The following is a 17112-nucleotide window of genomic DNA, read 5'->3' as shown; positions in this document are numbered from 1 at the left end:
CACTGCTAGTATGTATTCACAGGAACCTGCCAGGACCTTACCTCGTAACAGATCTCCTGTGTGAACCCACCCTTAAAGGGGTTATCCAGCGCTACAAAAACATGGCCACTTTTCCCCCTACTGTTGTCTCCAGTTCAGGTGTGGTTCGCAATTAAGCTCCATTTACTTCAATGGAACGGAGTTTCAAAATCCCACCCAAACTGGAGACAACAGTAGGGGGAAAGTGGCCATGTTTTTTTAGCGCTGGATAACCCCTTTAATAACTAATATACAGATCCTCAACCACTTACACAACTTTAGTAATAAAAAGACTTTGGGGAGATTTATGAATATTGGACACCCCGAGTACAGTGTTCAATAGATTCATCAGCAGGGCACAAGATCATGTATCTGCAGCAGTCTTAGAACAACCATAGTACAAAGTATATAAGTCCTGACATGTAAAAAGAATTATAGCATTTTCACAAGATGCTGAAAAAATGTTTCACAGTAAGCAGCGGTGCATAGTACAAGGTTTTTAACAGTACAGGAGGACAGACTCCTGTGAAAAAGTCACTGCTCAGAATGGGTTTAACGTTAAAGAGTGTTGCTTACTGTCTCCCCCCCCCCCCCCCCCTCCACTAGGTTGAAGTGTCACTGTCGTTTTGCAAAACTTTTGACATGATCAGCCAACTCCGCACTCTGTATTAAAAAAAGACACCCACTAATAATGTAAGTCTATGGAGCACCTTTATTTTTACACAGAGTGGGTAGAGGACACGCTGCCATGTGGTACAGGTCTGAACACTTAAACCCGGACCGATCAAAACTTTTGACATGTCTCTCTGACATGTCAAAAGTTTAGCAAAATGACAATGACACTTTAAGTGAACTATGCATTGCCCAGCAACAAAGGGGTTAAGCAGTGCTTAGCCACTTAACTCTTGGGAGCCAGGCAGTAAGCAGGTATCTGTAAATATTACTGCTTATTGTAGAGGAGCTGAACTCCTGTCAAAATGACAGGTGTTCTGCTCCTCAATGAGGACTTGGCATTTACCCCTTCTGCTCCTGTCTCTGGCATTTTCAGTTGCATTACAGACTCAAATTACCATCACATGATTACAAGATGTTGCAGTGCAGAAAAAGATGCCAGGCCATACAGACAGGAGAGGAGGAGTAAGTGATAGACTGTGTTTCTACATTTCATTAATGTTAAAACACAATGTAGGAGCAGTTTGTGGGTGCTCTTTCCTGCTGCTTTAGCCATAATGGCAAGCGTATGCAGTTGTGACCTGCAGGCCTAGACCTAGATTGCCTGTCCAGTTCTTGCCTGCAGTTCACAACCACATTTGTTAGCCATGGACGCTAGTGCAGCAGAGAAGAGTGTCATGTTCTGCTCCTCATTGGGGACTTAGCATAAATGCAATGTGGGAACACAGCCTAAGGGCCGTATTACACAGCCCGATCAGTGATCAGTAAACAATAGCAGATATGCTTAATTATTAGAGATGTTCCTTCAGCCCTTGCTTCAAAAGTGTAAAATATGAAGAAAAACTAGGAGAGTACTCATGATTGGGCGAAAACAGCTGTAACTCTGCTTGAAGCATGTGACTGGCGTTTTAGTCTGTTCTCCTATGGATTTTATCATCTAATGGAATAAAATACTAGGAAGCCCTGATCACTATATCTTGCTGATTTAATTATAAAGTTTATACATACTTATCCACGCTCTCAGTGTTCTCCTTGCTTCTGCCTGCTGTCCTTCAGAGCCAAACCTCAGAGCCAGTATCTGAATCACTGGCCGTGGCGGTCGCGTCTCCGCTAGTGAATGGCTCAGTGACTTGTCACTTTAGACCAGCAGCTGTGGACAGCAGGCAGAAGCAAGGAGAACACCGGGAGCGTTGAGAGGTATGTAAACTTTATTATAAATTATACACAGTCATCAGCCGTCGGTCACTCATCTCTATGACACGTGCCCCTGATAATTTTTAGGTTGGAATAAACAACATCAATCAGCTGATCGTTTCATCAGCAGATCGTTGTCTTTATTACACAAAGCGATAATCTGCCAAATTGGCCTGATTATCACTCTGTGTAATAGGGCCCAAACACTTACCCCTCAGTGCTCCGGTCTGAATAGCTTGGCATTTTCCTCCAAAATGCATCAATATTCATCTCCTTACACTCTGCAGGCTGGGTGTTTTGCACCTGAGACATGGAGTGTAAAACCTTTGCTATCCTTTGAAGTCAATGGGGGACTTCAAATTTATTAAGTGGCGCAAAGTGCATTTTCAGCACAAAGGGTGGAGATGCGAATAAATCTATTTGCACACAATGGTTTTGCAATAAAATTGCAATTAATAAATTATTTGCATCCCGATCCTTTGTCACACTAATGCCAGTGAGGCAGGTAAGAGGGCGGAACAGTGGGTGTGGCGCCACATTTATCATTTTTTCAGCAGAGAAAAAGAGACTAATAGCCCTATTTCACGAAACGATTATCGTTCATAGACTCGCTCAAACGACCGCTCGTTAACGAGCATTTAACGATTTTTTTTAAGCAAATAATAATACGTGTGGGAACGTGAACGATATCTGTAGTGTAACGATTTTTTTGCGGTCGTTACATCGTTACATGGTCGTTTAAAACGTGGGGAAATGTAGGTAGACATTTCAAGAACGACTGAAAGATTTTTTATTCAACGAAAAGATTAGCGAATTATTGTTGAAAGACCAACGATTTTTTTTTGACATGTTGAAAAAAGATAGTGAACGACTCAACGACGATTTCGCTGTTGTCAATCGCTCGTTTATAGCTATTCCACTGAACGAATATCGTTAACGAGCGGTCGTTTGAACAATTTTATGAACGATAATCGTTCGAAAAAGTTCTGTGGAATAGGGCCTTTAGGAATTGCTCCTCAACATAAACACTGAGAGCCTCTGTGCCGTCAGGAGATTATTAAAACCGACGCAGGAAATGATGCCAGTAAAATAATAAATCCCCCCTAATGGGCATCAAATCTGCTGCTGAATTCAGGTAACTAAACCCGCTGTGTGTAAAAGAAAGATGCTTGTAAACATACCGTAAAGGGGAAATTCTGTTAAAATTTGCTTTTAAAGAGGTAAGTTAATTGATATAGGGATGACGTGTCACAATAGGTAGCATAGGGGCTTAAATAAGTAAGTCAGACCGATGCAGCCCTTTGCATAGCCAGGTGGCTAGAAGCACCCAAGGAGATCCTTAGGTTTCCTTAGTTAAAGAAGCAGCGCTGGTGTAGTGCTGTGATCACGTCACTGTTTTTCACTGTGCGTTTACACAGAGAGATTTTTCTGACAGATTTTTGAAGCCAAAGCCAGCTCTGGATTTAAAAAGAAATGAAATTTTAGTCGTTCCTCAAAAAATCTGTCAGATAAATGTGTTAACGCAGCGTAAAGCAACTCTTTAGCTCAAAGCTGTACAGGAATTTGAATTTGGCCCTATTCACTTGAATGCTGCTGCACTGAAATACCCTACATAGCTGGGCGTCCAGGGGCTGCTGCTAAGCAGATGGATATTCAAAGGGGTAAAAACAACCCATTTATACACATAATTGGTGAAAGTGGGGGACCCCAGAAGGTCTGATGCATAACCAGGATTCACAAAACCCTGACTGGAAACAGCAATCCTACCTGTTTATCATGTTGTTGGGTTTTATCATTATCCTCTCTTTGTTCACCAAAGGGCCTCTTTTCATGACTCTTGACTGAAAAAGGATCTTTGGTGTCCTGCGACAGAGACTTTTCTTTTACATCTGAGATCATCATTTCAAAAAGAGATGGAGATTTTCTTCCACTGCCACTTGAGTCCATATTCACATGAGTGCCAACTTTTCCCATCTGTAGATCTAGAATGATGAAATATATATATATTATATATGACGGTACCAGTTACTCTAGACTCACAGTTAGGGTACTATTAGACGGGCCAATGGGGGCCCGATAACAACTGTAAATGAGCGCAGATCTGCTAGATCGGTGCTCGTTTACTGGGCCTATTACACGGCCTGATAATCATTTAACAAGGGCTGCAAGGACATTGTTACCGATGTACTTGCAGCACTTGCTTAGATGGTATACTTTACCTATCCACGCTCCAGGGCTGCTGATGCGGTCCGCTTCTCCCCGGGTCCTGCGCGCTCTAGCTTCAGAGCGGCCTGTCAACTGAAAGGCCGCTCAGCCATTCACAGGCCGCGGCACCCCGGCCTGTGATTGGCTGAGTGGCCTGTCAGCTCAGACAGGACGCTCTGAAGCTAGAGCGCGCGGGACCTGGGGAGAAGCGGACCGCATCAGCAGCCCTGGAGCGTGAATAGGTAATGTAGATAGTCAGTCGGCGGCCACGCACCGCTATTACACGTAGGCAGCGCCTGACAATTATAGGTTCTAACCTATATCAACAATCAGCCAATGACAACGATCATTGGCTGATCGTTGTCTTTATTACACAGAACGATAATCGGCCGAATCGGGCCGATTATCAATCCATGTAATAGTACCCTTACTGTTTGTAGTATTTATATGTGCCCCTTTCTCATTTGTGTTGGCTTTCTTAAGCTCAAGTCATGAATAGAGGTGAGTATAAAAGAAGGAAAGCACTTTGTTAGCTTGGCAGTCGGCTGTCTTTGAACTCTGTGCTGCTCCATGTCCCTCTGCTCTAAGTGCCTGGAAAAGCTGGATCCAGTCCTGGGAAAATTCTTCCAGTTTCCCTGGACTGGATCCAGCTTCTACAGGCACCCAAAGTGGAGCTGCATAGAGCGGAGTTCAAAAACAGCCGGCTGATAAGCTGACGGCCGAGCTTACGAAGCCCTTCCTTTGGTTTATATTGTAAATTCACTCATCTCTAGTTATAATGTCTTCATTATTAAAAAAAAATCTTTTAATATGTTTTGATCAATTGAGTCCCAATTATCATTAAATATATGTGTGTGGCCACCTGCCACTAGTCGCTGTGTTGTCCCACTTTAGTCGGTGATCGGCTGAATGGGTACGTTCTGCTGAGATGCCTCTTCTCTGCAATAGCAAAAAGTGTTGTTGAGCGAGGAATAGAAGGCACTGGGAAAGGAGCTCTAAGATAAAGTTATACAGATTTAAAATTTACTTCTAAAATTAAAAAATCTCCAGTCTTTCCATACTTATCAGCTGCTGTATGTCCTACAGGAAGCGGTGTTCTCTTTTCAGTCTGACACAGTGCTCTCTGCTGCAACCTCTGTCTGAGACAGGAACTGTCCAGAGCAGCAGCAAATCACCACAGAAAACCTCTGCTGCTCTGTACAGTTCCTGTCTCGGATAGAGGTGGCAGCAGAGAGCACCGTGTCAGACAGAAAAGAGAGCACCACTTTCTGCAGGACACACAGCAGCTGATAAGTATGGGAAGACTTGAGATTTTTTAAATAGAAGTAAATTACAAATTTATATAACTTTGTGATGCCAGTTTATTTGAAAGAAAAACATTTTTGCTGGATAACCCCTTTAAGAAATAGAAGTGCTAACCTAGGAAGCCACCAATAGCTTGATTAATTCCGCGTAAATTAGAAAATGTCACAAAATGAAACTTTTACAGTTCTTTAAGTAAGTAAAGTCTCTGTTTGGGAAAAGGTTAAAAAATGGTATTTCTCTACTGTGTAGTGTGGCTCATCCTCATTTCAAAGCAATCACACCATTCCATCCACAGAGGTAAACGTATTCCGACAGTGATTTCTAACACAATTTATGATCAGAACACAACATTCAGTAAGTGAACATCTGCTAGACACAGGCTTTGTCCTGTCACATCATCTACCAGCAGAGTATTATGAATGCAATAAAATAAATCTGCATCTTTTACATGTTCTTCTAGTTCTTAAAAAGAATGCTAAGAGCTAGAACAGACTGCATACTCTAATAATATCACAAGGAGAAGAATAGACGTCATTGGTCATTATTCTGTTGTTGATGCAGAATTTCCATTCCATATTCCCATTATAAAGGAATAGTTGGCGGGCCAACCATACGCACTCTCCAATAATATTCCATTTATATAATGGGTAATGTGTGAGATTCATATATGAGAATAAGGCCTAGATATACTCATTTCTGCTTGTTTGCAACTGCTGAGTGACAAGCCTGTTTTGCCCCTTGTTCTAGTGTTATCTTATACTCTGGTGCAAGAATCATAATTTGTTTGTCCTCTTCTTTTCTGGGGGTATGAGTTGCACCAAATTTGGAGCCAAAAATGTCTTGCACACTATAGTAAATCAGTAGGGTGTTACAGAACTGTACCCACCAAGCCCTTTTTCAGGAACAAAATGTGATGTCCATTGTAAAAAGAATATCAATATTTATTTGTATAGCCCCAACAGATTCCACAGCATTTTTTTTTTTTTTTTGCACAATACAGGTTTTCATCAACATACAAACATTGTAGGCTTCTATCCTACTTTTCTCAGTCTAAATCCCCTATGCAGACTCCATGGTCCTATACTCCATGGTTACAGACTGTGAATAAACCCAGAGTGTGGTCAGCAGTCATGGATCATAGGTACCTCAGCAAAGATAAAAATAATCTTAGTTATAAGAGAAGTCCAGCGAAAATTTTTATTAAAGTATTGTATTGCCCCCCAAAAGTTATACAAATCACCAATATACACTTATCACAGGAAATGCTTTTAGGGTACAAACACACATACCGTATACGCAGCGTATTTTCTGCTGCAATACGCAGCAGATATACAGCAGATTAGATCTAAATAACTGAACACAGCATCAAATCTGTACCATCAAATCTGCTGCAGATCGGCTACGTATACTGTGTGTGTTTGTACCCATAAAGTGCTTTTTTCCCTGCATTTACTACTGCATCAAGGCTTCACTTCCTAGATAAAATAGTGATGTCACGACCCGACTCCCAGAGCTGTGCGGGCTGTAGCTGCTGGAGAGGATGATGGCAGGGGGACACTGAGGGACACAGGGCACTGGAGGGACACTGAGCATCCCTCTGCCATCATCCTCTCCAGCAGCCACAGCCCGCACAGCTCAGGGAGTCGGTTCGTGACATCACCATTTTAGCCAGGAAGTGAAGCCTTGATGCAGTAGTAAGTGCAGGGAAAAAAGCACTTTAAAAGCATTTCCTGTAATAAGTGTATATTTGTATAACGTTTGGGGGGGCAATACAATACTTTAATAAAAATTTACGCCATTTTCTCCTTTAACTGTCTTAATGCTAACAAATTGTCGGCTGTTTTTATACTTCTACAAACAATATGCCAGGTAATCTTCCCTTTCGGGTGATTTCAGATGCAAAACTGGAAAATCCACACATCTATGAAACAACTAAAGAAAGGTGCAAAAATGCAACAACCACCCCCCACGATGCAGCAATACTGTTAACATGGCTAATATACATTGTTTCGATGCAAAATAAGACAAAAAAGGAATAGACCAACATCTGAGCAATATCATAGTAAACATTTTGTGAGACTTGGCAACTTGTTTAAAGGTTGTGGTTTTTCATAGCAGGAAATACAGAACAATAACATTATCACGGCCAACTCCCAAAATAAGATCTGTCGAACTGTGTGTGGCAAATATAGAAGATATTTTACTTGTCATTGTTGAGACAAAAAAAGAACATTGAGATGTCATGTGTGAAAGGCACAACTGCAGCTAAAGCTTTTCATTGCTTATTCTCTGTCAAAGCCATTAGCCCAGGAGCCGAGAGGTATGTGGTATGTATATAAGTTGTGAGAGCTATGGCTGTGTCAGGTTAGGAAGCCTCTGTTCACATCTGGTTTTCAGGTCCATCTGAAGTATATAATAGGAGTTGTCCCCATAAGACAGAAGACTGTGATGTATAGAATTGTATACAGTGTTATTCAAAAGCCATTGACAGCTATTGTAAAATGTATTTCAAGCAGCATACAAATTTTGCACAGGAAAACATATTACATTTTACACCTTATACATGAAAAATTACATATAAAAGGCCAGAGTATGCCAAAATGTTACTATTATTTTGTACTCTGGACGCATTGAAGTCAACAGACATTTTTAAGTATATACTGTATCACGAAGTATACCTCCTATTTGACAAAAAATAGATATGTGATCTGCCTAATGGTCCTTTTACACAAAACGATTATCGTTAGTTTTTGCACGATAACTATCGCATTTCAGCGATAATCGTTTAGTGTAAACGCTGCGAACGATCAAGCGACGAGCGAAAAATCCTTCATTTTGATCTTTCAACATGTTCTCAAATCATCGTTGATCGTTCGCAAAATATTCGCAGATCGTTCCATGTAAACATTCTTTCAACAATTTCCCCAATGTTTGAGATAGGCTTACGCGATCGCAAAACGATCGCATAACGATTTTTCCGTACGATGTATCGTTCCGTCTAAACGCTGATCGTTATAAAAAAAAACATTGTTCATTCAAAATCATTAATCGTGCGATCGGGAAAATTATCGCTCCGTGTAAAACCACCATAAGAAAGATGACTGGAGCACAAAATCATAAAGAGAACTCCAGTCAATATAAAGATAGGTGCTACCCAAAACTACCCTAGTGTACTTACAGATACTACTCCTGGTATTATAGGGTACCAATCCTTAAAAAAAAAAACTTCTGACATGACATAGTGACATGTCAAAATTTACTCCTGAGACCCACTACAATCCGCAATCCTAAAATACAACTGGGGGTAAGTGCACGGACACCCTACTTGTTCACTCCATAGACTCTAATGAAGTTAAGGAGTCAAATTGACAGCTGGGGAGAGAAGCACTCTGACGTTGACTTCCGCAGACTGTATCTTGAGATCGCAGTGGGTCTCAGAGTGATCAATAACTTTGGACATGTGTAAGGACCTGTAAAATATTACAGGAAATTACAGTAATGCTTTAAAGGGAATTTGTCAGCTGCAACAGATATTCTAAACGGCTAGAGAAATTGGAACAGCGCTCCATAGCTCAGGGGGATATGTGGTAGGTGAGAGAAAAGATTGAAAAACTCTCACCTGGTGGGGTTGTGCAAGGGGAGGCACAACACTTAACAACCGCATGTAAATGATTGCTGCCGCTCCCAGGTAAACCATACAAGATGGATAGAAATAAAAAAAACGACCTCCCTCCAACCAGGGTATGTTCGGGCGCAGATCTCAAGGAGATGTATTAAAATTTATTAGTAATAAAAACATTCATGGCGACACAACGCGTTTCTAAACCGGTCTGGTTTCTTTCTCAAGTGACACTTGTAGCATATCCTTGTTTATATACGGGCAATGTGTGGCTGCCTTACAAAAATCAGCTGACAAACAAGCATTCCCTTGTTTGCCGACTAATCGTTGGACTTTTTACACATAGGTCAATTCTGAAATGAAAGCTCCTATGCACATTCATTTGGTCAGTAACTGAGCCATGAAAACAGCCCTTAAAGGAGTATTCCCAACACCTAAACTTTTGTTAGGAGATAGGGAATGCAAAGGAAAGCAGTTTTGCAAATGTATTGCCTTGGTAAAATTGCTTTCTTTTCAGGTGTGGCTCCTTTGTCTTGTTGTCATATTGACAGTGTTACCTAGGATCCTGATCATCGCTCTCAGCTATGAGAGCAGGGACCAGGCAAAGCCGCCAGTCAGGTGGTCAGGACCTAGGGGAGATTAAAGGCCCTATTCCACCAACAGATCTGACGACAGATTATCTGCCAAAGATTTGAAGCCAAACCCAGGAACAGACTATAAACAGAGATCAGGTCATAAAGGAAAGACTGGATTTTTCCTCTTTTCAAACCCACTCCTGGGTTTGGCTTCAAATCTTTGGCAGATAATCTGTTGTCAGATCTGTTGATGGAATAGGGCCTTTACTCTCCCCACAGTCTCCCACTGAGGTGACACATGTCTTCAGGGCTTGAAATCTTCGTGAAGACATTCAGCTTGTCTCAGCACCACGCCAGTCTCACCCCCCGTGCCCCATCCAGTTCCAAAACAGAAAGTGAGTAGGAACACACTGGTTCCCATCTGAATTATTGGAAGATAGCCCAACCCCTTTAAAGGGGCATTCAGCTTTTTTTTATATATATTCTACACAGAAAATAATGAACAACATACTAACTATACACCAAAATTATAATAGCCAGAGATCCTCTAAACAGGAATGATTGTAAGCACACTGGATAGAGGAGTATACTGTATATTTAAGGCACAGTAGTCTATGATGACTATGATAGCTGAACTATTTACATTAATACAGAAAAAATTAAAAATAATTTTACTATTAAAAACACCATAAAGACATAAATACGCAAATACCACTAACCATGGGATGCGACTGCTGACATATAACACTAAGAAAAGAAAAGTGGGCTGAAAGTGAAAACGCTACTTAGATGCAAGTGACACACCCCTCGATAAATGCTGTTGCCAAAACGTTGGGGCTATGTGTGGGCCCAGTCACTGATACGTGTTTACCGGTATAGCTGATGAATTGTTTACATGTAACACCTGTATTTGCAATGTGATGTATGTGCTTCCCTGTATGCATGAGGTAGTATGTTCACTTGTATACTCTGCTGCTATAGTAATGCACTTTAGATTATATGTCACTTGCATCTGAGTAGCGTTATCCACCTTCAGTCTCCTTTTCTTGTTGTAGTGGCATATGTCAGCAGTTGCAGACCATTGTTAGTGTTGTTTGCTTATTTAAGTCTTTATGGTATTTTAATAACAAAACAATTTTTAATTTTTTTGTACTAATGTGAGTGGTTTAACTTTTTTTGTATTGGTGGCGTGAATATACTCACCCAACACACTCCCTCAGGAACCTCCCCGTAACATCTTTGGATCCTCTGCTGAACACTGTTGCTGCTACTTCCAAGACAGTCTTATCTGAGTATTGACAGCATCCTCAGCCAACCGCTGGTAGCAGCCAGAACATTTAGCAGGGTACCAGAACATGTCACAGGGGGACCTCCTAGGAAGAGTGTTGGGTGAGTATGTGTTGTTTATTATTTTCTGAACAGCCTGAGCAATATATAAAAAAGCTAAATGCTTGGTATACCCCTTTAGGAATTATAGTTTTAATAAATCTGAGGCAAAGTGTAGAAATATATATATATATATATATATATATATATATATATATATATATATATATAATTTCTGATAAAATGTAACACAATTCAATAGGTTTTAGCAGCAGATAAATGAAAACCCAGAGATGATGAGTTGTGTCAAATCGCAAAGTTTGCTCTGCTACAGTGAAAGCCCTGGCTCTGCTAAGATACATACACACACAAAGCAGGATATAAAACTTCTGCTGATGCAATTATTAATGTTCAATATAAAGGCATAAAAAATCATTTTGTGAGCAAGTAATATTGTAACTAAGCTGGGGGTGACGGAAAGCACAGGAAAATTACTTTAAAAGTAGAACTTCAATCTAAGTGTAATTCCTAGAAATCCAGAAGGATGAAACTTTCCCAAGACGTAATAATTAAAAAAAATAAATCCAGATTTTCACTTCCTAATGAACATGATAGAAAAAAGTCAAAGAGGGGCTTGCAGTGATTTTGTCATGCATACCTTTTAGTATCTCTGCTCTGTCCTCCTTAGATATGGTCTTATTATTCATGTCAGCTGCTACTGACAGAGGCCTAAATCTTGATGTTGGTGATGGTGGGCTCGACAGCCGGTCCCCCTGCCAGATAACAGATTAGAGATAACTATATAAAGATTACAGTATATTCTAACAATTTACTTAAAACTGTTAATACAGATAGGTGACATATACAACGTGCCAGAGTTTTGCCTCAACTTCCCTTATACTTACAAATATTGTTAGCATCTTGAAAGCTGTTCTGTTGGGGCCCTTGAAGGCCCTGTGCTTGGACCCATGATCTTCTCTATTTATACTCTTGGCCAAGGACAGCTAATCCCAGGCTCGGACTGGGCCACCGGGGGGCCGGGGAAATCCCCGGTGGGCCCCGTGCTGGAGTGTGGGCCCCGCCCCCCCGTCATGGGACGCAGCGCTGGAGACTGCAGCAATGTGGTCTCCAGCTGGGGCCCCGTGCTCCTGGGGGGCCCACTTGGTCACCGGGTGCCGCACCTTCCTTTTTAACTGGAAGCGATCGCAACAATCGCTTCCAGTTAAATGTAGTGTGCTGATTGACAGCGCGAGAAGCCATAGGCTTCCCGCGCTGTCAATCACTCTTGTGACCGCAAGCAGCGTTTGCTTGCGATCACAAGAATGTCAGTGTTACCTCCGCCCCCCGCCCCCGACAGATCCGCAGCATCCTGGGGACGTCCCGGGCAGCAAGTCGCCTCTGAGTTCAGTGTGCGCTGCGGCGGCTGGGACTTCCGGCTGGGAGCGCGTACCGGGACTTCCCCAGGATGCGGCTGGTGTGAAGATAAAAGAAGACACCCGCGACCGACGGGGGAGCGTGTTGTAAGGTGAGTTGTTTTTTTTTTTTTTCAGAGGGGGACAACAGAAGGGGGCTATATGGGGGGATAGACAACGTAAGGGGGCTGTTTATGGGGGTGGACAACGAAAGGGGGCTGTTTATGGGGGTGGACAACGAAAGGGGGCTGTTTATGGGGGTGGACAACGAAAGAGGACTGTTTATGGGGGTGGACAACGAAAGGGGGCTGTTTATGGGGGTGGACAACGAAAGGGGGCTGTTTATGGGGGTGGACAACAAAAGGGGGCTTTATAGGGGGGTGGACAACAGAAGGGGGTTATATGGGGGGTGGACAACAGAAGGGGGCTATATAGGGGGGTGAACAACAGAAGGGGGTTATATGGGGGGAGAACAACAGAAGGGGGCTATATAGGGGGGAGAACAACAGAAGGGGGCTATATAGGGGGAAAACAACAGAAGGGGGCTATAAAGGGGGGAGAACAACAGAAGGGGGTTATATGGGGGGAGAACAACAGAAGGGGGCTATATAGGGGGGAGAACAACAGAAGGGGGCTATAAAGGGGGGAGAACAACAGAAGGGGGCTATAAAGGGGGGAGAACAACAGAAGGGGGCTATATGGGGGGGACACCAGAAGGGGGTTATATAGGGGGGTGGACAACAGACGGGGGCTATATAGGGGGATGGACAAGAAAAGGGGGCTGTTTAGGGGGTGGACAAGAAAAGGGGGCTTTATAGGGGGGTGGAAAACAAAAGGGGGCTATATAGGGGGGTGAACAACAGAAGGGGGCTATATAGGGGGGTGAACAACAGAAGGGGGCTATATAGGGGGATGGACAACAGAAGGGGGCTATATATGGGGGCTGGACAACAGAAGGGGGCTATATAGGGGGGGTGAACAACAGAAGGGGGCTATATATGGGGGTGGACAACAGAAGGGGGCTATATGGGGGATGGACAACAAAAGGGGGCTGTTTAGGGGGTGGACAACAAAAGGGGGCTTTATAGGGGGGTGGACAACAGAAGGGGGCTATATAGGGGGTGAACAACAGAAGGGTGCTATATGGGGGATGGACAACAAAAGGGGCTGTATAGGGGGATGGACAACAAAAGGGGGCTATATAGGGGGGTGAACATCAGAAGGGGGCTATATAGGGGGATGGACAACAGAAGGGGGCTATATATGGGGGCTGGACAACAGAAGGGGGCTATATAGGGGGGGTGAACAACAGAAGGGGGCTATATATGGGGGTGGACAACAGAAGGGGGCTATATGGGGGATGGACAACAAAAGGGGGCTGTTTAGGGGGTGGACAACAAAAGGGGGCTTTATAGGGGGGTGGACAACAGAAGGGGGCTATATAGGGGGTGAACAACAGAAGGGTGCTATATGGGGGATGGACAACAAAAGGGGGCTGTATAGGGGGATGGACAACAAAAGGGGGCTATATAGGGGGGTGAACAACAGAAGGGGGCTATATAGGGGGATGGACAACGAAAGGGGGCTATATAGGGGGATGGACAACAGAAGGTGGCTATATAGGGGGGTGAACAACAGAAGGGTGCTATATAGGGGGGAGAACAACAGAAGGGGGCTATATAGGGGGGTGAACACCAGAAGGGGGCTATATAGCGGGATGGACAACAAAAGGGGGCTATATAGGGGATGGACAACAAAAGGGGGCTATATAGGGGGATGGACAACAAAAGGGGGCCATCTATATGGGGGATGGGTAACATAAGGGGCTATCTATATGGGGGATGGGCAACATAAGGGGGCTATCTATATGGGGGATGGATAACACAGGGGAGCCATTTATAAGGGGGACAACATAGGGGTGCCATTTATAAGGGAGACAGCACGGGGGGGATGCAATAGGGCATGCACAGAGGGGGTCATATACTATAGGGCAGTGATAGGGAACCTTGGCTCTCCAGCTGTTGCAAAACGACAGCTTTAGCTATGGCTGTCCAGGCATGATGGGAGTTGTAGTCTTGCAACAGCTGGAGAGCCAAGGTTCTATACCCCTGATATAGGGGATGCATAGAGTTTGTCATCTACTATAGGGAGACTGCACAGAGGGGGATTTCTACTATAGTAGATGCACATGGGGCCATCTATATGGAAGACTGAACAAGGGACCATATATAAGGTGTCTACAGAGAGGGAGGATATATATATATATATATATATATATATATATATATATGTGTGTATGTATGTATGTATATATATATATATATATATTACATAGTGTCAGGGCTACCCACTGAAAGAGGGAGTAAAGTGTCCAATACAGATGTGCAGTGCAGTGTATAGAGATGAGGATGGTGCCAGAGTGAGGAGCCTAATATATTTCTCTGGCAGATTCGGTGGATTCGTGGCTCGGAGAAGTTCTCATAACGGCCCAGGACAGATGGAGAAGAAAATGAAAAGGGAAGAACTCTGATCAGAGAAGACGTCTCCTGTGAGTCACTTGATGTTACTGCACTCTAATGTATATGGTGTATAGAGCCTGTGTAGAGCTGGGTCTGCCTCTATATGACTGTATGAGGTGATAGTGGTCTGTGTACAGAGGATTTTATTCAGTAACAGTGGTGGTGTTAGTCAGTATGTGGTGGTACTAGTCAGTAGCAGCGGTGGTGTTAGTATGTGTGGTATTAGTCAGTATGTGGTAGTGTTAGTCAGTATGCGGTGGTATTAGTCAGTATGTGGAGGTGTTAGTCAGTATGTGGTGGTATTAGTCAGTAGCAGCGGTGGTGTTAGTATGTGGTGGTATCAAGTCAGTATGTGGTAGTGTTAGTCAGTATGTAGTGGTATTAGTGAGTAGCAGTGGTGGTGTTAGTCAGTATGTGGTGGTGTTAGTCAGTATGTGGTGGTATTAGTGAGTAGCAGTGGTGGTGTTAGTCAGTATGTGGTGGTGTTAGTCAGTATGTGGTGGTATTATCTGTTACTTGTAATCTAGTAGTGTGTTTTATTGGATTTAGTATACTGGATTTGGTCAGTAACAATATGGTGGTGATGGTTGTGGTGTGGCGGTAATGTTTCCCCCTTGTATACTGGTAATATTGGTCATAGTATACAGGATTTGGTCAACACCAGTATGGCGGTAATATGTATGGTGATAATATTTCCTATATACTGGTATTATTGGTAATATCAGTTTTGGTATACAGGATCTGGTCAGTAATAGTATGGCGGTAATATGTGTGGGGATATTTGCTCTTTATATCCTGGTGTTATTGGTAGCTGTATGACTTTTGTATCTAAGTATAAAGTGTTATCATGATAAGAAAATTGTCTTATAGCCCAATTACACCGGCCAATTATCGGTAACAAGCGCTCCTGGGAAGCCCCATGTAACAGTGCCAGAGATCAGCTGACAAGCAAATGCCCTATAGTCGGCTGATTTGATCTTTTGTGCGGCTGTAAAAATCATTGCTGTCGGCCGCACATCTGTGTATTCCTGCCCTGCTGATTAGCAATCGTTTGCAGCCCCATACTGCCCCATATCACGCCGTGTAACTGGACCCTTATTAATGTTACCATAGATAAGTATGGTGGCTGAAGGGTGGGCCCCAAGAATGATTTCCTCTGGTGGGCCCAAGGCACTCCAGTCCGACACTGGCTAATCATATGGTTTTTAAACTATGTGATGACATTTCAATTGATCTCTCTAGCTCCAATGTTACTGCCCTATCTGAAGTACTAGAGTGTCTATTAGCTATCTACTCCTTCTTCCCCCACTTACTGAAACTCAACACATAAAACCTGAATTCAACCTGTCTCTTTCATCCTATTCCGTCCTATCAGAACCACCAATCAGAATACTGTAAATCGATTTACAGCACTATGAGCCTATGCCTTGGGGTAAAATTCAAAAATGCTTGCATATACTCTCACCATAAGCCGAAACTACTGCAACATCCAACTCAGCAGCTTCCTTTTTAAAGGGGTAGTGTAGTGCTACACATTTATTCACTAAATAACACACATTACAAAGTTATACAACTTTGTAATGTGTGTTATTAAAGTGAATGGCCCCCTTCCCCATGTTCCCCCCACCCCAGAAGTGTGATGCATTATACTCACATAATCACTGTCGACCCCGGCCGCCATCCTGGGACAATGACGTCATCTTCAGGAGGCCGGCCGGACCTCTCCAGCCCTCCCTCATGCCTACGCCTCATAACTATGCTCAGCCAATCGCAGCTGAGCATCTGATGACGTGCCAGAGGGGGGCCTGCATGAGGGAGGGCTGGAGCGGTCCGGCCGGCCTTCTGAAGATTACGTCATTGTCCCAAGATGGCGGCCAGGGTCATGAGTATAATGCACCACACTTTCTGGGTCTAGCGTGGGTGGGGGGAAACATGGGGAAGGGGGTCATTAACTTAAATAACACACATTACAAAGTTGTATAACTATGTGATGTGTGTTATTTAGTAAATTAATGTGTAGCAACGCACTACCCCTTTAACACTCCAATCTATTTTCAACTCTGCTGCCCGGTTACTCTACCTCTCCAATAGATCTTCTACCATGAATCCTCTGTGCCAGTCCATCTAGTGGGTACCCATTGCTTGCTGTGCCATAATTGTTCCTAGTGCATATGCCAGAGGGTTGTGATTAATGGTGTGTATTCTGGGAAGAGACTGGTTACAAGTGAAGTGCCACAGGGATCTGTTCTTGGACTTATTCTTTTTAA

The 17112-nt window shown here is 43.2% G+C and overlaps 1 protein-coding gene across 3 annotated transcripts in view; it reads right to left on the bottom strand.

Annotated features, from left to right (window-relative positions):
- The window catches only part of MAP9 (microtubule associated protein 9), an 84829-nt gene that overhangs the window by 32296 nt on the left and 35421 nt on the right, over positions 1-17112 (bottom strand). For all 3 annotated transcript variants that reach the window (XM_069977868.1, XM_069977869.1, XM_069977867.1), the window contains exons 6-7: positions 11573-11687; positions 3652-3866 (exon numbers count right to left, since the gene is read on the bottom strand). In XM_069977868.1, coding sequence (XP_069833969.1) covers positions 3652-3866; positions 11573-11687 — 330 coding nt within the window. The remainder of the gene's footprint in view (positions 1-3651; positions 3867-11572; positions 11688-17112) is intronic.

Source organism: Dendropsophus ebraccatus, chromosome 7 (genome assembly GCF_027789765.1).
Source record: "Dendropsophus ebraccatus isolate aDenEbr1 chromosome 7, aDenEbr1.pat, whole genome shotgun sequence".
In the NCBI taxonomy this organism is placed as follows: domain Eukaryota; kingdom Metazoa; phylum Chordata; class Amphibia; order Anura; family Hylidae; genus Dendropsophus; species Dendropsophus ebraccatus.
The sequence above is the reverse complement of the archived record's forward strand: the minus strand, read 5'-3'. Positions and strand labels throughout refer to the sequence as shown.